Below are 26,009 nucleotides of genomic sequence, written 5' to 3' on the forward strand. Positions count from 1 at the left end.
TGTCTCATGATGGTTGTCGTCCCCCCTCAAGTGGCTGTGAAGTAGGACTCCAGACCGGATTATAGCAGCTGCCGACTGGCATTTCTGCCCTTAATTCGCCTTCAACAAACGGCCGGACGACATCGACATTGTCTTCCAGCGGGAAGTGTGCAGAGAGGTAAGCCGTGGATCGGGCTCTGCAGCCCGGCTGTCATTGACAGCTCTCGTTATCAACAGTAACGTTAGCTAGGATTCCTCATTGGCCAGGCAGGAGCAATATGGGTTATTAAGCCTAGAAAAAAATAGAATTTAGGCAGTTGTGAAGAAAAGAAAAATAGATAAAAACAGATTTAAATCAGGTATGCAATTCTAAAGTCTAACAGTTGTGTTGTTGTTGTTGTTGTTATCCAGTGGAGGTTTTTGCTCATCGCCCTGTTAGCGTTAGTGGGACTCTCTGCTAGCCTGATGGCTGCCGCTCTGAGAGGACCAGCCCCGACACTCTCAGTCTGTGCTATATGTCCAGTCCTGTGTTATAACGGCAGGTTGGCTACAGTTTATTGTGTCATCTTATATTCTCACAATTCTTCCACAGGGACCTGTGCATTATTGCAGCTTGGCCCTACTAGCCCTCCCTCTCCTGGTACCGTGCCGCTTCCGTCATCTCTCCTCCATGTAAGGGGATGCTGGAGGGACCCAGCCCCCCACGCACCGGCACGCTGAGGCCAGGTTCAAGGGCTGCAGGAGTTTCTAAAACCTCGGTGACGAGGAGTAATGAAGAGACTTCATCGGTGAGACTTTCTCTGTCGTTCCTGGGCGGGCACAGTGAGCCACACAGAAGCCCTGGAGGGGGGGCTTTGAATCCTGATGACTGAACTCTTTACCTCACATGAGTTGAATGAGAATGGAATCTGTGGATCTCAAAAGAACAAATATAGATAATATGTGTTCTATATTTGTGTAATAAGGCGCAGTATTGTGTGAAATATATCTTATCAGGTTATCACATCACAGCCTTGATCATTGTGACATCATGATGGTGGGACCCCCCTTCCCCTCGTGTCTCAGGACTACTGCTATCTAAAAAAAACGTTGGTTCATCTGTGGGAACAGAGCACCTGTAGAGAGGGTGGTGGTCCTCCAGCATCATGGACTACCATGCTGAGTGCTGCTTCTGTGACCCCGAGGAGGGCTATGGCAGCCCGGATGAGCCCCCCCTCCACAGTATCCACGCTCAAAACCGCATCAGGCCGTCATCGTACCGAGCCCTGCGGAGCGCCGTGTCCAGTCTGGCCCGCATCGACGACTTCTTCTGTGAGAAGATCGGATCAGGCTTCTTCTCTGAGGTCTTTAAGGTATGTGTTGTAACACCCAGCTGTCAGGGGGGAAATTGTGGTTTATCATCACTGCGCTAAATGTCAATCAATCACTGAAGTCAAGAGTGTTCCACTTCCTGCAGCTGACAGTGTGAACTTTACCTGTGATAATCCAGCCTGTCCTGAGCTCATAGAGCTCTTTAAATAGTTTGTCTGAACAACTAAAAGCCATGATATTGGCCTTAAAATGCCCAGGGCAGTTTTTTTGTTAAAAGGGAGCACAGGTATGATTGTTCCTCTGTGACAGCAGAAGAGTGGAGGTGCCCCTCCCTACCTCTGACTAACACAGTCCAAAAGGTGTCCATCTTTGTCATTTTGACAGTCTGGGTCCTACAATTTAGTCATAATCTTTTAAAACCTGTTTGATAATGCACATTTTATAGCACTTTAGTTACACTTTTCACATAAATAATATACAGTAAATGGTATGCATTCATTCAGAAGGGCATGGAGAGAAAACTTTCATTTTATTTATTTTTTGACTGATATTGCAATTGTGCTATAATTCACAATATAAAAGGAACGATTATTCTTACATTTTTTAAGCGATGATGGTGTGTGAGGGTCTTTAGAACACCGTTTGTAGGCTCGGAACATTCACTAAATGTGAATTATGAGAGATCGCCCTCAGTCAGTGTTTAAACCTTCAGATTTTAGTACATTGATTAAAAGAAAATCAGTCAGTGACAGCAAATATCTGCATCTGGACAGCCTGGAACATTTCATGGATTTTATGTTAGACTTGAAAGAGAAAATAAAACAACATGAATTTAAAAACTGGTAAGCAAAACATTTATAAATAAAAAAATAATCCAATAATTATTTAAAAGGCCTATATTATTATAAAAGAATATAATTGATTGATGGTGCTGTGCGAGTACTGTACTGTACTGTCCTGTACAGTAGTATTTGGAATGTTGCTCAGGTGAGGGATTCTACAAAATGTTTTCCAGCTGTTCTTCCGCTCTTATCTGAAAATAAATCTTTACACACTCCCACCCAGGAACAGAGAAAGCAGCTACAGAGGACATTGCTGTTTAAGGGTTTAATTTGATTCTCTATACCTCATTTTCTACAAATAAATAAATCCCATTTACATCAACTTACACTCCTTTATTTTGGTTTTCCTACTGTTTTTGTTAGAAAGTGAAATAGGTCATAATTTCCTTTTTAATATCTGTTTTGCTCTTTGAGCCCACCTTGAAATCCCACTAAGTCAAACATGAAGCCTGAGAGATGTATCTGCTTCATGTGATCATCACTGTGCTGACTGCTCATTTCTGATCAGCAGCACAGCTGAGTTTGATACAGAAGAGCTGCACAGAGAAAGCCTTTATTTAAAATGTTACAAATGGAACATGTCCATCTTTTTATCATCTTGACTACCTGACCTCTGTAATGTTATGATTAAAAGTCCTGATTTAAGTCCTGATTTCAACACTTAAGTGAAGGTACCAAAGTATTAGCATCACAATATACTTAAAGTTCAACAAGTAAAAGCACTGATTCAGTACAATGACCCTTTTCAGAATAAAATAAGTGCAGAAGTATTATCAGATAAATGTACTTCAGTATCAAAAGTGAAAGTACTCATTATGCAGAATGGATTTTTTCACAATATTATATTATTATGGTTATTGTGCTATCCTGTTTTTATACATATAAGAGCATTTTAGATACGTAAAATACTTTGTAGATCAGTACTACAGTACTGCAGTATCAGCCTGTGTGTTTTCATGTACTGAGTAACCAGTAACTGTGAGTGTTAAAATAAATGTAGTGGAGTCAAAAGTACAATATTTGCCTCTGAAGGTAGTAGAGTAGTAGTATGTAGTAGCATTTCATGGAAATTTGGTCAAAATCTTAGGGTAGGAGCAGACTGTTTTCAGGCCAGGTGACTGTAGGACTGTAGGACAGGACACAAGGTTGTTTTCTGGTTATCCAAACATATGGAAATATTTACAGAATTGAGTGGTGAATGAATGAATGAATCTTCAAACCCAGAAATTAGTTAGCATTTATTACTTCTAGGTCCCTCTTCTCTAAGTCAATGGTTTTTCCATGTGATTTGGTGAAATGCCTGAAATAAGGTCTGTGGTTAACACAAGCTGAAGAGATTTTCACATTTTGTTTTATGACATAAAATACATAAGTAAATAACGCACTGCTGAATGTCTGAAGTGTCGGCTGCTCACGAGTGACTGAATGAAACAAATAACCACAACATGCAGAACATTAGCCGCCTTTAGCTTAGCGATGGTGACGTAAAGTCATGTGACTGTGATGTAGTTTGTTTATTGCCTATCGTTAGCTTTATACTTCTGTTGTTTGCGTTCAAACATAATCATAAGTCGGAATTCATTTTATATAAGATATAATATAAGGATGTGCTGACCACAGATAATATTTTCAGCAATATTTTAAAGGTCCCATGTCATGCTTTTCGGGTTACTACCCGTCCCCTTGTGTGTTATGTAGGTTTTTATGCATGTAAACGGTCTGCAGAGTCACAAACCCTCAAAGTACACCCTGTAGCGAGTAAAACTCTAACACAGAAAAGACCTGTCTATGCTGCACCAGAACGCCTCATTGGAGATTTCTCATTTTCAACATGTTGAATCGGCCAAAATACGGACACAAGCTATCGGGCCAAGAAACCACTCTGATCAGCTGTTCAGCTAGCAAATGAGAAGCGAAACGGAAGTGAGGGACGTAAACAAACGATTTAAGAAGGCACAGGACAGCAGCTAAACACCAGCAGGTGATACTTAAAGACATCAAACATAGCCCTTAAATGTCCTCTCTTACCTCCCACACATAGCAGGGACATCTCTGATATCGGCGGGAGCGTCCCCGGCTGTCCTCTGCTGAGAGCTCCGTGATTTTTTTGGTCAAGTCCGGTTTATTTGTCAGTATAAAGTTGCAGGATAGTCTCAAGTACCTCAACATTGTCCTTAAGTACAGTGTCTAAGTAAATGAGATACTGTCTACTGCTGTTCTGCTTATTGTGAGTCGCCTCGGATAAAAGCATCACATAGAAATGTAAATTTAGCAAGAAGTGGCCATTATTACATTACATACATTATTACATTGCTGACTCAATAAACTACACACCCGCCAGAACACTGCGATCATCAGATGCAGGTCTATTAACTGTGATTTTATAGTATGTCTGCACTTTATGTGCTCATTTCATCATTCATGTATTTTTATATTCTAAAACATGTTTTCGATGGACGAGAGTGAAAATGGAACGGCAGCCGCTATTTGTTTGTTTATATCAGTCTGTTCTTCTTCTCTGTCTTCCGGTTGTTGCCTATTTGGAATGGTGAATACACACTACCGCCGCCTGCTGGTAAGGAGAGTTATTGCCACTCACGCATGCGCAGTTCGTACGTGGTCGGCTGAAGTCTTTGCCGTGTGTTCCAGTGCGACACATGGCCAAGACGCAGGAGAACTCGTCGATGGAACTGTCGGTGTCGGTGTCGGCGAGTTCTCTGGTGACTGCCTGGTGTGTCAGGGCCTTAACAGGGAGTCCCCATTGACTTGCATAGAGCTCCCTGAACGCTGGTAATAGACGAGTTGGGATCGCGGAGAAATGCTCTCCGCAGACCCATTCTCACAGCGTTATCAACCTTTTTCTTACTCAATATCAAGCCACACTTATTGTTTTTACTTCGGCTGTGAGTGTTTGTGTGTGCTCAGGATGAGTTTCGCTTGTTCTCGCTGTATCGCCGACCCGGAAACCTGTCTGCTCCTCACAGCAGCTCGCAGCAGCGGCTCGCAGCAACGAGCAGCAACGAGCCTCGCAACGAGCCTCGCAACGAGCCTCGCAACGAGCCTCGCAACGTCCCGACCAATCAGAGCACACTGGGCTCACAGGGAGGGGGGGGGGCAGGAGCTCCAACAAGCCGTTTAGGACAGAGAGTGAATACACATACTATACAGAGATGCTGTATGAGAAACCAATGTGAGTTTGGAAAATTGCACAGTATAAATCTATTCTAGTAGACCTCAACAATGGACATATGATCAGTAGAAATGGCCATGACATGGGACCTTTAAACTTTCAAAGGAGCCCTTGCGATGCTAACTTCCGAATGCCCAACAAAAATACGTTATTACTTCACCAGTATATGGCAGAAAAAAGTAATAACCCCACCGATAAAAAGACATGAGTTGATACCTTTATTGACTTACTGATAACACCCTCACGTTTAAATTACTACCAACAAATATCATTGAATCTTCTGGCATCCTACACATTTTTCTGTCTAGATCTTTAATAAAGCCAATCATTTATTGTACAGCTGGAACCAATTTATACAAATGCTGAAAAACCTCAATTTGGGGGTTTGTGTCTGTGTAAGAGAGAGGAAGGTCACTTCACATTGCACTTATTGCTTTTTTAAACTTATGACCAGAACCAGTACTGACTGATGGAGCACGGATCAATGCTCATGTTATACACTTCAGTTTAAAATGCAAACAGTTTATTGAGCCAGCTGCTGGGCCTCGCCCCAGGACAGCCCAGTGGATTTGTGCAGCAGATCAGGAGGAGTGATGGGAAATCCAGAAAGCCTATTAGTGCTACGCTATTAATACACACACACACACACACACACACACACACACACACACACACACACACACACACACACACACACACACACACACACACACACACACACACACACACACACACACACACACACACACACATGAGCTTGCAGGTCCAGACTCTAGCTGGACTTCGAGGCACATTACCAGTCTCTGAGCCTTCCAGTGACACACATAGAGAGAGCACAGCGTTAGGCAGATTCTACTGGGAACCAATAATGTGTTAGTGTTTTTGTGATGCTTCTAATAATAATAATAAATGTTTTATTTTATATCTTCATCAACACTTATTGTTGAGGTGTTTACAGCGGCCATTACTCCACATATTGTGCAGTCAGCTTCACGAGTCAGAGCTCTAGCACGTTGTGAGAGGGAAACAGTCTTCTGGACTCCATCGTGTTTTTCACACAGATGCTTGTGTGGGGAGAGAAAAGCAGATGTAATAGGTGGGGAATGGATAGGCCGATGCATCTTCTTGACATTAGCATCAGCCCAGAGAGTGTTTTCAACTTCTGATCACTTCTCTTGGAGAAATGTTTCACAACTTCGGGACTTTTTCTGAAGTGTTGCTGCTGATTCAGTCTGCCGTGTCAACGCAGCGCCGCACTCTAAGCCATTATATTTGACTGTTCAGGCACAATTCTGCAGTGTTCTTAATGTGCGCTGGCCGGGCAAATAAAAACAAATATATATATATATAATTGAAGATTGAAGATTCAACTTATTGTCATTACGTAGTACAGGTACTATGTAACGAAACGGTTTCTCTGCATTTGACCCATCCTAGTGTTAGGAGCAGTGGGCTGCCATTATGTACGGTGCCCGGGGAGCAGTGTAGGGAACGATGCCTTGCTCAGGGACACCTCTGTAGCACTTGGTCTTTCCGGGACTGGTGACCTTCCAGTTGCCAAGCCAAGTCCCTATGGACTTCGCCACCACCGCCCTAAAAAGGCATGAAGAACATAAAAATAATCCATCCTCGGCTCCGTTTGTGTTGACAGGAAATGCCAAGACTCTGTTCACCTTTATTTTTTTATGTTCTTCATGCCTTTTTAAATGCATAAACTAAAACTAACTTGGTCAGTGTGTTCATTATCAAAAATGTAAATGCTTGGACATTGTATGCTATTATTTATGTATTTTATTTACATAAAAAACGCAACCACTGACCGAACTTAAAATATTCTTAATGAGTTGGTAATTAAACAGCAGGCTACAAAGACTTTGAATTTGTGCTTATCCAGAATTGTTTATTTTTATTTTTTGTAATAAATATTTTAAATAAAAATATTATGTGTTTCCCTTGCACATTAGAATAAACTAGAGAATGCATTTCCTGAAGAAATTGCTAGTGGGAATGCTTTATGCTGAAAAGCTGACGCTGAATTGCTATGCTGAAATGTAATGTGTAAGAAGAAAGTTGAGAATTTAGATTGAAATGATACATGAACACTGGGGGCTTGAATGTGTGATGAGAGAAGAAAAGAAAGTAAAATGGCTTGGAAAAGCAGCAGAATATTTGAACTGCAAACTATTAATTAATTAACGAGTTAATGTATAGCGACATCGTCTTTTATGGCGAGGGATGTGTTTCCATGGAAACGGCATATGATGACACCCCATAATTGACGTAGAGCTGTTGAGGGCAGGACCATTAACTACTAGAAAATGCATTTCCTGCAGAAAATGCGTGCGAATGCTGTAAACTGTGAACATTTGTGGCTGAATTTAGCTGAAAATGCAGAAAAAGCTGAATATGTTATTAGCTGAATGGTAGCTGCTTTTAGCTACACAAATGCAGAAAAAGCTTAATATTTAAAAGAAAAGGTTTTAAAAAAGGTATAAACAACAACATGTATAGCCTTGATGTCCTGAAATAGCTGAATAATGTAATAGTTGAATGGTTTCTGCAGCTGAAAATAGGCTGAAGGAGTTAAATATCAGATGTAAGTAGTAGTGAATGAATTTGTATTAAGATGAGTAAAGAAAGTAAAAAGGCTTGGGAAAGCAGCAGAATATTTGAACTCCAAACTTTTGAACTAACTTGATGGTGAATTATCTGTCGCCATGGCAACGGCATTTGATGACACCCCATAATACGCTTAGATGTGTTGATGGCTGCATCGTTACCAAACCTGTGAAGTTTTGGGCCATTTCGAGCATTTTCACTGAAGTTATGAGAAAACCGTGTTTCATGGTGAGCATTGTGTTGCCATGGCAACGGCATTTGAAGAAATCTCAAAACTGTCCCGTAGATGTCTTCACGGCTGGACTGTTAGCACACATGTGAAGTTTGAGCACTTTTTGAACATTTTCATAGGAGTTATACATTACATTAGGAGGTTACATTACTCTCTCTCTCTTCTCTTGATCGCCCTCTCTCTTCTCTTGATCACCCTCTCACTCTTCTATTGCCCTCTCTCTCTTCTCTTGATCGCCCTCTCTCTCTTCTCTTGATCGCCCTCTCTCTCTTCTCTCTCTCTTCTCTTGCTCGCCCTCTCTCTCTTCTCTTGATCGCCCCTCTCTCTTCTCTTGATCGCCCTCTCTCTCTCCTCTTGATCGCCCTCTCTCTCTTCTCTTCATCGCCCTCTCTCTCTTCTCTTGATCACCCTCTCACTCTTCTATCACCCTCTCTCTCTTCTCTTGTTCGCCCTCTCTCTCTTCTCTTGATCGCCCTCTCTCTCTTCTCTTGATCGCCCTCTCTCCTCTTGATCGCCCTCTCTCTCTTCTCTTGATCACCCTCTCACTCTTCTATCACTCTCTCTCTCTTCTCTTGATCACCCTCTCACTCTTCTATCACCCTCTCTCTCTTCTCTTGTTCGCCCTCTCTCTCTTCTCTTGATCGCCCTCTCTCTCTTCTCTTGATCGCCCTCTCTCCTCTTGATCGCCCTCTCTCTCTTCTCTTGATCACCCTCTCACTCTTCTATCACTCTCTCTCTCTTCTCTTGATCGCCCTCTCTCTCTTCTCTTGATCACCCTCTCTCTCTTCTCTTGATCACCCTCTCACTCTTCTATCAGCCTCTCTCTCTTCTCTTGATCGCCTTCTCTCTCTTCTCTTGATCGCCCTCTCTCTCTTCTCTTGATCGCCCTCTCTCTCTTCTCTTGATCGCCCTCTATCTCTCCTCTTGATCGACCTCTCTCCTCTTTGATCGCCCCTCTCTCTCTCCTCTTGATCACCCTCTCTCTCTTCTCTTGATCGCCCTCTCTCTCTTCTCTTGATCACCCTATCACTCTTCTATCACCCTCTCTCTCTTCTCTTGATCGCCCTCTCTCTCTTCTCTTGAGTGTTCTGTGATGAGAGAGAGAGTGTGGTTGTGTGTTTGTGTGTTGTGTGTGTGTGTGTGTGTGTGTGTGTTGTGTGGTGTGTGTGTGTGTGGTGTGTGTGTGTGTGTGTGTGTGTGGTTGAGTGTGTGTGTGGTGTGTGTGGTTGTGTCTGGTGTGTGTGTGTGTGTGAATTGTTACAGCTTCAAATGCATTGCAAAGACTTCCATGTTAAAAAAGACTTTAAAAGCTGAATGTTTTAAAAAGTATAACATATTTTGAAAAAGTTGAAAGTTTCCCATCATGTGCTGAAAAGGCTGAATAGTTTGATATTTGAATGGTTTCTGCAGCTGAAATTAGGCTGAAGGAGTTAACCTCTTAACCTGTTACGCACGGCCCCCCCGGTACCGGGCGGATAAACGCGTCATTTGCAGGAAACAACGTCTAAGGAATCTTAATATTTAATAAACTATGAATGTTATATATCCATGTAACGGGAAGAAACTCAGCTAACTGATCTTTTTAATTTTTGTTCTCCAAAAAAACCCCACAATGCTAACACTCAGCCTCTGAATTAGCCACGAGCGAAAAAATGTAACCTAAAACGGCACTTAAACTCACATTAACTCCCTTATTACTTATCCTAGATGCACAGCCAACCACTCGTTTTTGGTCTCCTGGAGACACAGAATCTGTGTAAAAAACCTCAATACTCAGTGATAAACATTTGCGACGCTATAAACGAAAGCGTACATCATAACATGTGGAGCTAGGTAGCTAGAAACGCTAACATGGCTTACCTTGGTCAAAACTGGTCTTCAATGGCATTTAAAACGATAAAAAAACGATGCTGCAGTTAATCCATAGGTTCATCCAATGTATCTGTGCCCTCTTTGAAATTATTTCTGATAATCCATAAGCAATAAAACTGCTTTTTCGTTTCCAAATGCCAGAGCTAGAGATCGCTTCACTCTGCTGCACATTTACATGCGCGCAGCCCCCACCTTTTCTCTTCACAACGTGTGTGTGTGGGGGACTCCCCCTTCGATTCTATTGGCTCTAACGGTCAGAAAGAGGTGTCAACCATCCAAATCGACCAAGGGGGGCCAGAGATATGGAAAAAAAAACATTTTCACCCAAATCACCTCAGAGGTGGGGTGGTTTTGGCTAAACCTCTCTAAAAAGGTCAAATGTCACTTGTTTTGCATCAATCTTGATACATGGTACTTATTATATGTTGTACTTTGGATTCCTAAAGCTTTTAGTCTACTAACCCATCATCCAAGGGTAGTTTTCACTATCTGTAAAAAAGAATCTTTGGACGGACACTATAATTTACAGTTTTTTACTATGTCAAATCTGAATTTTCTTTAAAATAAAAAACATTTATATTGATTCTGACACTTCTACATCCAACTCACAGATGTAACCTTGCTTTGATAAAATAAATTATTCATATAACCCTTTTAGAAGTTAAGTTGTAGTCATTTGTTTTGGGCATGTCATTTTCGAGCCTGAAACATGAAAAACAGGCTTGGTGCTTAACAGGTTAAGCACGGCAGTCCCCCCATTGGACCCCTCCCACCGTTTTCTTTTCGAGAAAATGTCTCAGGGCTTCTTAACATTTATGAAACTATTAATGTGTAGCACCAGATTAACGGGAAGAATCTCAGCTAACTGAAGATATGAACCATTTTTACCAAAACAAAACACAAGTCTCATAAGAAGCGTCTAAATGACCGCTGAGCGAAAATATTCTAATGCACCGCGGCACACAATTCAAGATAAAGATACCCTTATTACTTATCGTAGCTGCACATACAATATAGCCGATTAAAGCTGAGACTCCACAGATTATTTAGGTATAGTATCATCACTGAGCGATCCGAACTTGCGACAGGGGAAGCAAACACAGACATTTACGGCAGATCGTCTCACCGTAGCTGTCAATTAGGTCAAAAGACGTGTTCAATGGCATTAAAACGAAAGAAAGAAATGCTACAACTGTTGATCCATAGGTTGATAATGTACCTGTGCCTTTGAAAAAATTATTTATAATCCATAATTCCATTTTTATGTAAAAATCGGAGCGGAAAAGTTAGCTGCTAATGGTAGCCACCAGAGTGTATGCAGCTTCCGGTTTTGGTAACGCGTCACTCTCACTCCTTATTTCTTAACGTTTTGGTGTGTATATAACTTTCCCTCGATTCCATTGGCTCTAGCGGTTATAAAGAGATTTCATTCATCAAAATCGACCAAGGGGGGCCAGAGATAGGTCAAATCCACCCAAATGACCCCAGAAGTGGGGATTTTTGGCTAAAAAGGTCAAATTTCACTTGTTTTGCATCAATCTTGATACAGGGTACTTATTATATGTTGTACTTTGGATTCCTAAAGCTTTTAGTCTACTAACCCATCATCCAAGGGTAGTTTTCACTATAAGTAAAAAAGAATTTTTGGACGGACACTATAATTTACAGTTTTTTACTATGTAAAATCTGAATTTTCTTTAAAATAAAAAACATCTATATTGATTCTGACTTTTCTACATCCAACTCACAGGTTTATCATTACTTTGAGAATAAAGATTATTAATTTAACCCTTTTAGAAGGGAAGATACGGTCATTTGTTCTGGGAATGTCATTTTCGAGCCTGAGACCTGAAAAACAGGCTCAGGGCTTAAAGGCCCCTACACACCAGGCCGATATCGGCCGTCTTGCGTTGTTGGGCGAAAACGGGTTCCTTGTCGCCCAAAGTCAATTTGGTGTGTCCCGAACCCTCGGCCGTGACACGCCTTATTTGGCCTTTCACGATCGACACAAGCTATCGGGCCAAGAAACCACTCTGATCAGCTGTTCAGCTAGCAAATGAGAAGCGAAACGGAAGTGAGGGACGTAAACAAACGATTTAAATGTCCTCTCTTACCTCCCACACATAGCAGGGACATCTCTGATATCGGCGGGAGCGTCCCCGGCTGTCCTCTGCTGAGAGCTCCGTGATTTGTTTGGTCAAGTCCGGTTTTTCATCTCATCGTAAATTTAGCAAGAAGTGGCCATTATTACATTGCTGACTCAATAAACTACACACCCGCCAGAACACTGCGATCATCAGATGCAGGTCTATTAACTGTGATTTTATAGTATGTCTGCACTTTATGTGCTCATTTCATCATGCATGTATTTTTATATTCTAAAACATGTTTTCGATGGACGAGAGTGAAAATGGAATGGAGTGAAAGGCTATTTGTTTGTATATCAGTCTGTTCTTCTTCTCTGTCTTCCGGTTGTTGCCTATTTTGAATGACGAATACACACTACCGCCGCCTGCTGGTAAGGAGAGTTATTGCCACTCACGCATGCGCAGTTCGTACGTGCTCGGCTGTAGTAAAGCGGTGTATTTCAGTGCGACACACGGCCAATACGCAGGAGAACTCGTCGATGGATCTGTCGGTGTCGGATGTCGGCGACTTCTCTGTTGACTGCCTGGTGTGTCAGGGCCTTAAGAGGTTAAATAAAGATATTAAATGTAAGTAGTAGTGAATGAATGTTTACAAACACCTGTGTGTGTAAACCCAGAGATGAAAGGTTACCATGGTGACGACTTATGACGATTTACCAACTGCAGCACTGAGTCCCATTAAGAATGCATTGAGGATTATATTTGACAATTTTGCCACCTGTTCAAAAACTATGGCTCCTATCAAAAAATTACCAGACCGTGAGCATCAGGGAACCCCAATGAACTGATATATGTTTGTTTTTTTGGTTTTGTGTGTAAAATGTGGAGATGGGAGCAGTTTGTCTAAAGTGTACTTCTCTCTGTTCTGAAGAAAGATCCGGAAAGATTTAACATGGGAATCAATTGGGAGCTAGGTGGACTTTTTGTCTCTTCATGCCCTCAAGAGGCATTTTGTTTAACATTTCTTCTTAATATTTTTTAATTTTCCAACCTAGGAGAGGTTTCCCTACGTTTTTCATGAAAAATGATGTTTGAGGAGTGTAGGGTTTGGGAATTATGGCAAGTTTAAAACATTTTTTTGGGGAGAATTTGAAGCACTGCTGCACTCTGTTTTGAGATCAAAGCACTCTAGACTTAACGAGCTGCTCCATCCACACTAATGTTAAAATCTGAAAAAGGCCTCTCTACCAAGCTCCAAACTAAGTTAAATATCTCAAAAAGTTTAAAAGATATGAAGAATCTGAATAACCAGTTCTATAGCTGAAGGTCTTGTGATCATTTGAAAGTTGGAATGAAGTGTCTAGCTGAAATTATGTGGAAGAAGAAGCATTTGGCGCAAAGTGTAGGAAAAGAGGATTTGAAGGCATCTCCCATTGACTTCAATGTTAAAAAAAAGAGTTTAAAAAGCTGAATATTTCAAAAAGTATAAAATATTTTTAAAAAGTTGAAGGTTTCCCATCGATTCCTGAACAGGCTGAATAGTTTGATATTTGAATGGATTCTGTAGCTGAAAGTAAGCTGAAGTTATGGAGAGCCAAAGTATTGGTGAAATAAGGGGAAGAATAAAGAATTGAAGTACTATAGTGGAATGCTGTAAACAGCATTCGCACTAATAAGGGGAAGAATAAAGATTTGAAGTACTATAGTGGAATGCTGTGGCACAGCATTCGCACTAATAAGGGGAAGACTAAAGATTTGAAGTACTATAGTGGAATGCTGTGGCACAGCATTCGCACTAATAAAGATTTGAAGAACTATAGTGGAATGCTGTGGCACAGCATTCGCACTAATAAAGAATCGAAGTACTATAGTGGAATGCTGTGGCACAGCATTCGCACTAATTATCTGAAGTCTGCTGCTCTGAGCATGTCAATTGGAGTTATGACATCATCGTGTTCCATGACACAGGTGTTTATATTTGAGCTAACGAGGTGTCCAGAGATCAAAGGTTTCCATTGTTCTGAATGAGAGATAAACCTCTTACATGTGAACGTTTTGTTGAAGAACCGTAACAGATATTGGTGAAATTTCAAAGCTTGAAGCATCTCAAGGACCTTGAGTATCTGAAGTGTGCTTTTTGTGTACTTTCGGGTCAATAATGTGGCCTTTTTGGCAGATTAACTAAAGGTGTGTGTGCGGCTGCTGCTGTGAGGAAATATTAGCCTGAAATTACAATGGGCTTTAATGGAGACATGTTGAAAGTTTTTGTCACTTCATGCCCTCAAGAGGCATTTTGTTTAATTATTTTTGCTTAATTATTTGTCATTTTTCAAGCTACGAGATGTTTTCCTACGTTTGTCATGAAAAATTATGTCTCAGGAATGTAGGGTTTGGGAATTATGGCAGTTTAAAAAAAAGATATGAAGGCAAATTTCAAGATTTCCTACACTCTAGCTGTGACATCACGCACTCTAGTTAATGTTAAAATCTGAAGAAGGCCTCTGTACCAAGGTCTGAACAATGTTTAATATCTCTAAAAGTAAGAATCAGATTTAAAAGTTGTGTTACACGAATAATGTCAGAAAGATGTGTAACATTTTAAAGTTGGAATGAGGTTTCTGAGTGAAAGTATGAAGGAACAGTTAGCAGTTGAAGTCGCATGAAGATTGTTCAAGTCTGAAGATTTTCTCCATTGACTTCAATGGTTAAAAATGTGATGAATTATGGGATATATTTCGGGAATTATGAAAGTTATGAATGAGAAAAGTAATAGCAATCGATTCCCGACCGAGCTGAATGTTTTGATGTTTGAACTGAGTTTCTGCGATGTGGAATGTGGTAGAAGAAGACCGGCAAAATAACGGGCGGAATAAAGATTTTGAAGAACAGATAGTTGGAATGCTGTATCAGCATTCCAACTATCTTACTAACTAAATTACCACAATAAGTAAAAAAAGAAAAAAGTCAGCATCGGTAACAGTTTAGGCCAAATTGTTACACTAAACATCAGCTTATAAATTATAAAGAAAAATGCATCTGCAAATAGGAGAGAACTGCTAACCTACTTAAATAGCTTATTGTGTATATACACCTTGGATATTAATCCTCACATACACAACAAAAACTGTAGTTCTAATAAATCTAGCTTATTTGAAAACGAATGCACCCTTACTTACAGTTGTTTGGTTTATTTGAAGCAAATGGACTTGGCTGTTCTGAGTTTGTGTCTGCATGTTTTACTGCACTTATTGTAAGTCGTTAGGGGTAACAGTGTCAGCTAAATGAAATATAATGTAATATGGCTGTTTTCCAGGTGCAGCACCGGATCACAGGCCAGGTGATGGCGCTGAAGATGAACACGCTGGCTAGCAACAAAGCTAACATGCTAAGAGAAGTGCAGCTCATGAACAGGCTCTGCCACCCAAACATACTCAGGTAGGTCACAAAGTGTTTATGCTGTCATTTAAAGTGGACCTATCATGCTATATTTAAATGATATATTGTAGGGCCATACCTATATAAGGTATATTTATACGTTTCTGTTTTCAAAATACCAAACAGATCATGCATTTTAGCCATGCCTCATTTCGCTCTATTTGCTGTTCTCCAGCCCTGTTTTTGCAGGGGGCTGATTCTGTGAGCTGCAGCTGACCACGCCCCCCTGCAGGAGAGGGGAGCGTGCTCTGATCAAGTCAGAAGAGGGGGAGAAAAATAGATCTCCGTCCTCCGTGTTTTATTATATTATTATATAGAGTCGTTATCCATTTGTTTTAAAGCTCAATAAATAACAAAGAAGACCTTTGACCGGCACTTTTCTAATTTTGTCCGGAAGATTTAAACTTTTAACGGACATCTTGACCAGGCGAACGAAAACCTAACTGAAACTCTGCCGCACGGTCCCCTCGTTCCTTGGAAGAGGCGGAGAGGTGGGTGTTTGTTATCTGCTGGTGGACTAACCGGAGAGAATTACAGTGCTTGCCTCGAAGGAGAGGGATTGCATTGAATTAAAGCAGCAGGAGCAAACGCTTGCCTCGGGGAGGGAGAAAAAAAGCCACAGCGGAGAATAAACAGAAGGGTAACCATGGCAACCATGCGCGGGAAGTCTTCTTCGCTGCTTTTGTGGCAGACTACAGCGCCACTTACAGGCCTGGCATATGTACTACAGCGTCTCCAGCGCTTTCGAGCGGCAATGGCCGGCCGTGGCCCAACCCCACATTCCCCTGATAGGTGGAGAGTTGGCCCAATAGCCATAGCGCCACCGTCCTGACGTCAGGACAGTGTTCAAATCTGGATCAGTTTTTATCAGATCCGTTGCAGCCCCTTTTTTAGAGATTTGGGTATGGAGGAAAATAGAGAGGGTTGTGTTTTCTGACACTTGGTGAGTTCCCTGGAACACCGGGGACACATATTCATGTATAAAAGACGAACAAAAGTGCATTTTGCATGATAGGTCCCCTTTAAGTAAATCAGTGAGTAAAGTCATTTTCCGTTATAGCTGCCATGTGCCTACTCATTAATGTGTGTAGCTTGTCTTTTTACTCAAAACAGTGATCAGGTTCAGTCTCTTTATCACACAGTGTTACCATGAAGGGTGAATGAGTCCAGGTGCACTCTGACGCACATTAACACGGATTATTAATAATAAATAAATAATACATTTAATTTATATAGCGCTTCTCATCTGCCAAGACAAATCTTGAAGCGCTTCACAACAAAGGACACTGATACAATTAGAAAGATAAAAAAAGCAGAAGGCTCGGTCTCCCATTGTTCGGAGACGTGTGCGGGGGAGGTAAAGAAGAGGAGCGTGGCTGGAGCGGAGAGAGCGGGTAGATGTCTGGGTACGGATGAGGTCACAGAGGTATTTTGGGCTTTGGCCATTCAGGGCTTTGTAAGTGAGGAGCAGAACCTTAAACTGGATCCTGTAGTGGACTGGGAGCCAGTGTAGTTGTGCAAGTATGGGGGTTATGTGTGCAGACCTTTTTGCACCGGTGAGAACTCTGGCTGTACTGTTCTGGACAAGTTGCAGGCGGTTGATGGATTTGGCTGGGAGACCGGAGAGGAGTGCATTGCAATAATCTAGTCTTGAGAAGACGAGTGCATGAACCAGTTTTTCAGTGTCATCAGTTGAGAGTGAGGGCTTCAGTCGGGAAATGTTTTTCAGGTGAAAGAAGGAGGTCTTGGTGATGTGTTTGATATGGGCTTGGAAAGACAGAGTGGGGTCAAACCTTACACCAAGGTTGGTGACAACAGAGGAGAGAGAAATGAGCTGACCATCGAGGGAGGGGCTGATGAGGGCGGCCTTGGCAAGCTGGTCGGTGGTGCCTATCAGGATTGCCCCTGTCTTGCTGCTGTTGAGCTGGAGGTAGTTGGTGGTCATCCAGGAGCGGATGTCTTCCAGGCAGGTGTTTGTATAGTATTGGTGGTATTGGGTTGTGTTTTGATATAGACCTGGGTGTCGTCAGCATAGCAGTGGAAGTTGATGTTATGTTGTCTGATGATATTATTGATCTGTTCACACAATTCATATTGAGACAAATCTACCTCCATAGATGTATTTCCAGTTAGTCACACTTTGTGAATTGTCTTTGGAATTCAGTGTTGCCTGTAATCACAGTTTGACTTTAAACAATGAACAAGAAGAATATAATAATAACTGTTATAATAAGTGGTCCTACACTGTCATCACAGCACCACTCTGTCCCAAACCAGAGCGGAAAGACAATGCAGGTTACCAGGGCAACCAGCAGTATATTTGGACTAGGAACATTTATAGTAGAGCTCCTCAGCCCATGACAGCCATCAGAAGTAGCCCAACGATGAGTGATGGATGTATACACATGCTATCATAGGTGCTGAACGAGATGATGCAGTGCTAAATGATCAGACCCAGAGGCTCCAGGAGGCTACGTCCAAGCACTCAACGCCTTGAGCATCATTTTTACTTTCCAGCTCTGTTTAACCCTGATACTAGAGTGTGGTCTACAGTGTTTTAAATCCTCTGCCTGCCTCTGTCCTCAGGTTTCTCGGGGTGTGTGTGCATGAAGGTCAGCTCCACGCTCTGACGGAGGTAAAAACATCACTCTCTACTTTAATAATATCACATTTCTTGAGCTTTTAAAAATGGTTGCTGTATCCTTTTGAGTCTCTTTCTTTCATTCTTAGATTCACTCACACACAAACACACACACAATCACACATGCAGCTGCTAGAATGGCTGATGCATGATGCTGTACCAAACTGCTGATGTGTACATGGTGTGCAGATGTTACCGTGGTTACTACACAGTACCCGTCCTCTCCCCCTGTTTACTGTATCAACAATTAGCCTATGAAAACTACCTGTGTAGTAGTATAATAAACCATCTATTCTATAGTAGCTCTTCTCATGTCGCAGTATATATATATATATTATATTACAGTAGAATATTTAATATTATTGTAGAATGTATCACACAACGGCCGAATGTACCATGTTACAGTATAATATATCATATTACTGTAGAATACTTCTTGTTACAATAGAATGTTTTATGTCACAGAATAATATTTCTCACCCAAAGAATAACCGTGGTTCATGAACATAAAGGGAATTGTTTTAAATCAGTGAGTTCCTAAGAGATGTCAGCAGTCACCCAGCAGGTGTCTGATCTGTGTCTGATGTGTCCCTGCAGTACATCAATGGAGGCAGCCTGGAGCAGCTGCTGGACAGCGACCTGCACCTGTCCTGGGCCGTCAGGATGGGGCTGTCCCTGGACATCGCCCGGGGGCTGCACTACCTGCACAGCAAGGGCATCTTCCACAGAGACCTCACCTCCAAGGTAACCAGGAGGAGAGGCAGAGTGTGGAGCGGGAGGGCTGGGGGGGGGGGGGCTGCCATGACGCTGTACTGAAGCCACTAACTGTTGCTAGGAGATGTTTAAACACAACATTAAACGCACCATGAGTTAAATCTTACAGTAGCTCGCTGATTTAGAGCGGTGAGGGGGCTCTGAGAAATATCTGAAGTATTGGCCAGTCAAATGAATGCACGCCTTCCTGCTGGATGACTCACAATCCTCAGGGGGGGGGGCCGATGTCCCGGTTCTAGTGAGTTTACGACCCGTTCACAGTTCAGAACACATTATTTATCTCTTTATCTGGACAAATACAGCTATCGGCATTGCGAGACAAGAGTTTAGTGAGTGTTTTGTGACTGTTTTGTTTGTGTGCAGAACTGTTTGGTGCGCTGTGACGGCGGTGTGTTCACGGCGGTGGTGGGAGACTTCGGCCTGGCAGAGAAGATCCCTGATTACAGGTCAGACAACACCTTTATCAAAAAGCTCACTCTTTCTGATGCAAAACTTTACTCGTCTCTGACTTCATAACCGACCATTAATTAGTGAATCATTAAAAATGTATTCAACATTTTTCATTAGATAAGCCTTTTAACTTCCTGAAAAGCCATCAGCCTAGACAGACTGAAGTGTCTGTTAAAGGCTGTAGCAGGCTCAGATTTAAAGCAATAGTTCTTTGAATCTAGCTTAGCTTGTTAGGAAATGCCTAAATAACGCTCCGGAGTTAGTCTGATTTTGGCGAGGGAAAAACGTTGTCATAATAAGTTCAAATATCTTATATAATATAACCCACTACAACAATAAAGAATTGAAGAGGACCACAGTGTGGATACGTGACCTCTCAGCTCAGACATATTGCTTTAGATTCAATGTGTTGCACACTGGTATATCAAATAGTGCATCTAGAACATGGAAAGTGTTCTGAATGGGTCACAGCCCTACATGCAGCTATTGAGCAGAGGTTGAGGAAACATGCTGTCTCTGCAGTGATGGAGGGGGGGAAGCAGCCTCTGGCCATCGTGGGCTCCCCCTACTGGATGGCACCTGAAGTTCTGAGAGGAGAGCTGTACGATGAGAAGGTAAACCCAAAACACACACACAACGCACGCACACACACACACACACACACACACACACACACACACACACACACACACACACACACACACACACCACACACACACACACACACACACCCCCCGCTGGAGTACATTGCAGATTCAGAGCAATTTTAAGTTATAAACACACCCTTGGTCATATTAGTCCTTTAGGGGCTTAAAGTGGACCTATCATGCTATATTTGAATAATATAGTGTAGGACCATACCTATATAAGGCATATTTATACTTTCTTTTTTTCAAAATACCAAACAGATCATGCATTTTAGCCATGCCTCATTTCGCTCAATTTGCACTTTTTTACCCCTGTATTTGCAAGGGCAGATTCAGTGAGAACAGCACCATCTAGAGGCCTGGCATATGTACTACAGCATCTCCAGCGCTTTCGAACGGCAATGGCCGTGGCTGTCTCCTCTTGATTGGTGGAGTTGGCCCAATAGACGTAGCGCCACTGTCCTGACGTCAGGACAGTGTTCAAATCTGGATCAGTTTTGATCGGATCCGTTGCAGCCCCTTTTTTAGAGATTTGGGTATGGAGGAAAATAGAGAGGGTTGTGTTTTCTGACACTTGGTGAGTTCCCTGGAACACCGGGGACACATATTCATGTATAAAAGACGTACAAAAGTGCATTTTGCATGATAGGTCCCCTTTAAGTTAGCTAATTAAGATATTACTGACTACCACAAATGTGCTACTTTTATAATACGTTCAGAGTGTCCAGGATGTTAGGCCCTTTGTAAGTATCTGTAGATGGGGGCCGACACAGATTTTTAAAATGACTAATGTCCGGCGGGGTTGCAATACACAGGGGTCAAGATAGTGGGATACGTATACTGTATGTTTCAGAAATGTTTAATGCCTTGACCTTTATCTCAACAATAGTTGGGCCTTAACTGGGCATAACTAAAACAAAACTAGGCTGAAAGTAAAAATAATTCAACTTCTCTCATCAACTTTTCAGAGTATTAGCACTACCAGAAGCTCTAAGCACCGAACTGTTCATATTGGTATCAATCCTCCACTCCCCCAGCACTGTGTGAAATGTAGTTTGAGCCCTGACCTAACTTCCTGTCCTGTGCTCAGGTGGATGTGTTTGCGTACGGCATCATCCTGTGTGAGATCATCGCCCGCATTGAAGCTGATCCAGACTTCTTACCCAGGACAGAGGTACCTGTCATGTATCTTCCTCACACACAAACATGGTGCTCCTTTTATGTGGTATAGATAATCGTTCTGATGTAAATACTATTGAAACTGTGTTTATCCAGATAAAGGATACTTCAGTGTGCAGTGAGAGGAGCTGAATAGGCAGTTTTCCTGTATTTCTAATGCCAGTTTAATGCTACTGCATTAAAGCAATAGCAACAACATGCATGCTAGGATGATACTGTCATACATAACCCGTGTTTGGTGGTGCATACTCCATACAGTTTTCAGTGATATCATTTCATATTGGCAACAAGTTGTTGAGGAATCAGTGTATGACACTGTCTGTGTTTCAGGACTTTGGTCTGGACGTGGATGCATTTGAGAACCTGGTTGGGGATTGTCCAGCTGCGTTCTTCAGCCTGGCTGTCACCTGCTGTAATGTAAGTACACACACACACACACACACACACACACACACACACACACACACACACACACACACACACACACACACACACACACACACACACACACACACACACACACACACACACACACACCACACACACACACACACACACACACACACACACACACACACACACACACACACACACACACACACACACACACACACACACACACACACACACACACACACACACACACACACACACACACACTGCAAGGTAATGGAGGCTGTGTGTGTGTAATCTAAGTGTGTCTTTGTGTGGTTGTTTTCAGATGAGTGCACAGCAGCGTCCCTCGTTCTCTCACATTGTGTTCACACTGGAGGGCATGGAGAGGGAGGAGGAGAAGGAGAAGCCCCTTGCACTTGGTAAAACCCCCAAACTGTTTTTTCTTTTAAATGTCTCCTTTCAATGTGTGTTACGTATTTTTACACAACTGTTCATATGGTTAAAACAGCTTTCTAATGCCTCTTACACACCAAACTGACACCAAAGAACACGTCCCGACGGAAAGTCGCCTCACGTCGCCTCACGTCGCCTCACGTCGCCTCACGTCGCCTCACCTCGCCTCACGTCGCCTCACGTCTCCTGCGTCTTGGCCATGTGTCACACTGGAACACACCGCAAAGACTTCAGCCGATGGCCAAGTTGCACGTACGGCACTGCACATGCGTGAGTGGCAAAAACTCTCCTTACCAGCAGGCAGCGGTAGTGTGTATTCGTCATTCAAAAGAGGCAACAACCGGAAGACAGACTGCGTGATAACCGAGAAGAAGAACAGACTGCGTGATATAAACAAACAACAAATAGCGTGTGCGTTCCATTTTCACTCTACAACAAGAAGCTCATGGGGCTTTCCCCAACCTGTGTCGAGAGCTGGAGTTAAATTAAATCGTTTGTTTGGGTCCCTCACTTCTGTTTCGCTTCTCATGCACTGATTCGCTAAGCTGAACAGCCAATCAGAGTGATTTCTTTGGCCGACGGCCTCCCGATTCAACATGTCGAATGTTGAATGGCGGCGGAAGGTGGCGGAAGGTGTCGGCACGGCCGAAAAGACACGACGGTGCAGTACACACCAATCTGAGTAGGGCGACACTACACTCATCGACGACCCGACATCTATCAACGCCGATAATCAGCTCGGTGTGTAAGGGGCTTAAGAGTGATCTGGATTGTAATTTATTCTTATTTTATTCTTTATTTATTATTATTATCCTTCTTTTATTTTATTTAGTCGTGCGTTGGTATTTAGTGTTCTCTTAAATCACAAAGCTACAGTATGTGTTACCTGGGAAGAAAGTATTGTTTACATTTTTTGTAAATTGTCTATATGTTTGGTTTGTGAAACACTTTGTTTAAGAAAAGTGCTATATAAATAAAGTTTGATTTGATATTTGTTACAAAGACTCTCAAAATCAGATTATCAAGCAGGAGCCCTAATGATATGAGCTACAATTGTGAAGTGGAGCTTGTTTTACAAACATTGTTTTGTTCTGTTCTGTAAACTGTAGGATTTTTAGATCTGCAATGTTTACATATCGTGAAGTAGTAACCTGCCTGCATGGAGATCATCACGCAGTCATTGATGTGCTCTGAACTCAGTATAGAGAGGCTTTAACTCACAAGAGTGAGCTTATAAAGGCTGAATATCATCAGACGTTTGTTGAATCCTGGGAGTCCTCCCCTAAATCTGCTTTCTGTTACCGGTAAAAATTACTCCTAGAACCGAGAATCTTAAACATTTACCAAGACAGCTTCTCTGGACCTCATTAACAGCTAATTCAAAGCATTCCGTGTATGAATACAAGTGGTATGAGAATATAAAAGCAAACAGCATGACAGTATTGTTGATATTTTGGTTCATTTCAGTTTTTGCTCTTTTCTATTGTTGTAGTTGTTGTTTTAAAAGTAGTACCACCTGTTCTTAATTTCTCACTCTGTCACCCCCCCCCCCCCCTCCCCTCAGAGTCACTGTCAGCAAACGCCAGCCCTTACCGGCGCCACAGCTCCCCTTGTCACCCAGGCAACCGCAGCCAGCGACGACAGGGCTTGGCGAGGAGCCAGTCGGACGTGTTACCCCCGGCGACTCTGAGCTCTCCTCTCCTCGGGACCCCTGCACGGGTCAACCCCTTCTCCCTCAGGCAGGACCTGAATGGGGGGCGCTGTAAACTCTTGGATACTCCCAGCAAGTCGGTCATCTCGCTGACCTTCACCCTACCTGCCCTGCGGGACCCCTGCTCCTCCCCCCACCTCCTCAGAGCGCTGCCCCGGAGATGCCGGTCCCTGCCCTGCACTCCTGAGCTCAGCCGGACTGTAGCCTCACTGAGACATACTGGGGGGAGGGAGGAGGAAGAGGAACAGGACGTCAGGGTGGAGGTTGACAGGAGGGAGACTGGTGTGAGGTTTCAGGTGGAGCAGACAGAGATACGTGAGAGGAGAGAGCTGCTTCAGGAGGATGTAGGTCTGTCTGTGGAGCTGGAGATGATGTCTCTGGAGCGGCTGGAGGAGGAGGAGGAGGAAGAGGAGAAGAGGCGATGTCTGACCGAACCCATGGACTGTACCAAGTCTCCTGAGTCCGCAGACTCCACACAGACCAACGGCTGGCCGCGTCCCATCTCCTACGGCCAACCCCCCCTGCCTGCTCTGCTACAAGTGGACAACAACAACGGCTCCGCCCTCGTGATAGGTCAGCAGGTGCAGTGGGGGAGAGGGGGGCGGGCTAACAGTTACAGCACAGCGCCCAATCAGTCCTCGGACGCCGGCGGCCCCTCTGAGCCGGATGAGGTAATTTCCTGTCCAGGATGCTGTCTGGTGGGTCTGACTTTTCCCTCAGTGTGCCTCCGTGGAACAGCCGCGATGCCCATCCCCCGCCAAAGGGCTTCGTTACCACGGCAGCAACCCTACCGGAACCTCAATGGTACCATAACCGGGGTCAGTGTGTCCTCGTCGACAACAGCCGCCACGGCAACCAAAGCTCTGCTGTGTCGCAGCACCAATGGACTGACAAGGGGAGGGGCGCCAGTCCCATGTGAGCCCAGCCGCTCCCTGCCCGAGGCCCAGACATAACTCTGAGTGCATTGGCAGTACATGTTAGCGACACACACTAGATGCTGCTACGCTCACACTGAGCCTCTGACCTGTTGTTAGTGCTGTGCTAACAACAGGGCCTGCTGAGGGGGGGGGCACATCACTCTGCTCCTCCACACACAGGGACCCACCAGATCAAAGTGTGTGGCTCATTTGACCTGCACTATGGTTTATTGAAACTTGCTCTTATTTTGGTAGTTGTGGTTATCATCTGTATTCAGAGTGATCCCAGAGATCTGTGAACATGTGACATTAAGAAAGAATAGTCCTACTTATTTGAAGGACAGTTAAATGACTAATGGACGCTGGCTTCGTTTCATTGTACTATAGTGATGTCACCCTGTTCACACTTCTCCACAATTACTTAAATAAGTATAGATATATGGCCAAAACTACAACATCATGTTAACCCTAACCCCTTTTGGTAAATCATTGTCCGTCCATTTATGGAGGAAGTTTAAGAGAAATAAAAAATAATGTTGTTCTGCATGGCAGCCTCTGTGCTGATCACACTGCAGTGTGGAGCCCAGCTCAGTGTGGCTGCACACACACCGTGCTGCTCTGCTCTTCATTCTGACTCTATAGCAGCTATAGCTCTAGGATTTACTTCCTACATTTTTATAGAAGGTGTGTGTGTGTGTTTACCTGTTTTTGGGGACCTAAGTGATAATAATGTCAAGTAAATTGTGTATTTTTGCACTTGAGTTTGGTACACTTTGCAGTGAGACACCAGACTTTTCACTAAATGGTGCTTTCCTATGTGCTACTGATGTTTTATAAATGTGTGTGTACTTCCGAGCCAACAAACTACACAAACCTTTCATACTTTGACTGGAACACTACTCCCCCATTCCCCCCAATGTATCTGTGTGTACATGTTTTTTTTATTACATGTGAAGCAGGTATGCATAATTATTGTACAGATCATTTCTCACACTGTGTGTGTGTGTGTGTGTCAAAATATGTTAATAATTTAAGAAATTATAAACCTAAGTTCCTAACTGATGAAAGTATGTTAATGCAAGTCTAATAACACTCTTTTATTATTCATCACTGTATTATCAGTTGTCTTTTTTAGATTAAATGGACCTGCTCACTCATTACGTATATATTAACCTATACTGAAATTCCGTTTCCACACTTTTTTATACACAGATGGTACAAATACACAAATATATGGCCAACAAAACCATGAATTTTGCTTTTAAAATGACAAA

The 26,009-nt window shown here is 42.8% G+C and overlaps 1 protein-coding gene across 1 annotated transcript; it reads left to right on the plus strand.

Moving 5' to 3' along the window:
* LOC117481028 (dual specificity testis-specific protein kinase 2-like) lies at positions 1-25,844 on the plus strand. Its single transcript, XM_034128485.1, is given in 12 exon segments — positions 1-157; positions 572-1,331; positions 15,446-15,567; positions 18,154-18,202; positions 18,806-18,952; positions 19,346-19,428; positions 19,955-19,961; positions 19,963-20,046; positions 21,170-21,253; positions 21,589-21,675; positions 21,980-22,073; positions 23,672-25,844. Coding segments are annotated over 11 exon segments (2,064 nt in total). The 5' UTR covers positions 1-157; positions 572-1,124; the 3' UTR covers positions 24,772-25,844.
* Positions 25,845-26,009: the final 165 nt, after the last annotated feature.

The sequence above is a fragment of the Trematomus bernacchii genome, unplaced genomic scaffold (assembly GCF_902827165.1).
Source record: "Trematomus bernacchii unplaced genomic scaffold, fTreBer1.1, whole genome shotgun sequence".
Taxonomy (NCBI): Eukaryota; Metazoa; Chordata; class Actinopteri; order Perciformes; family Nototheniidae; genus Trematomus; species Trematomus bernacchii.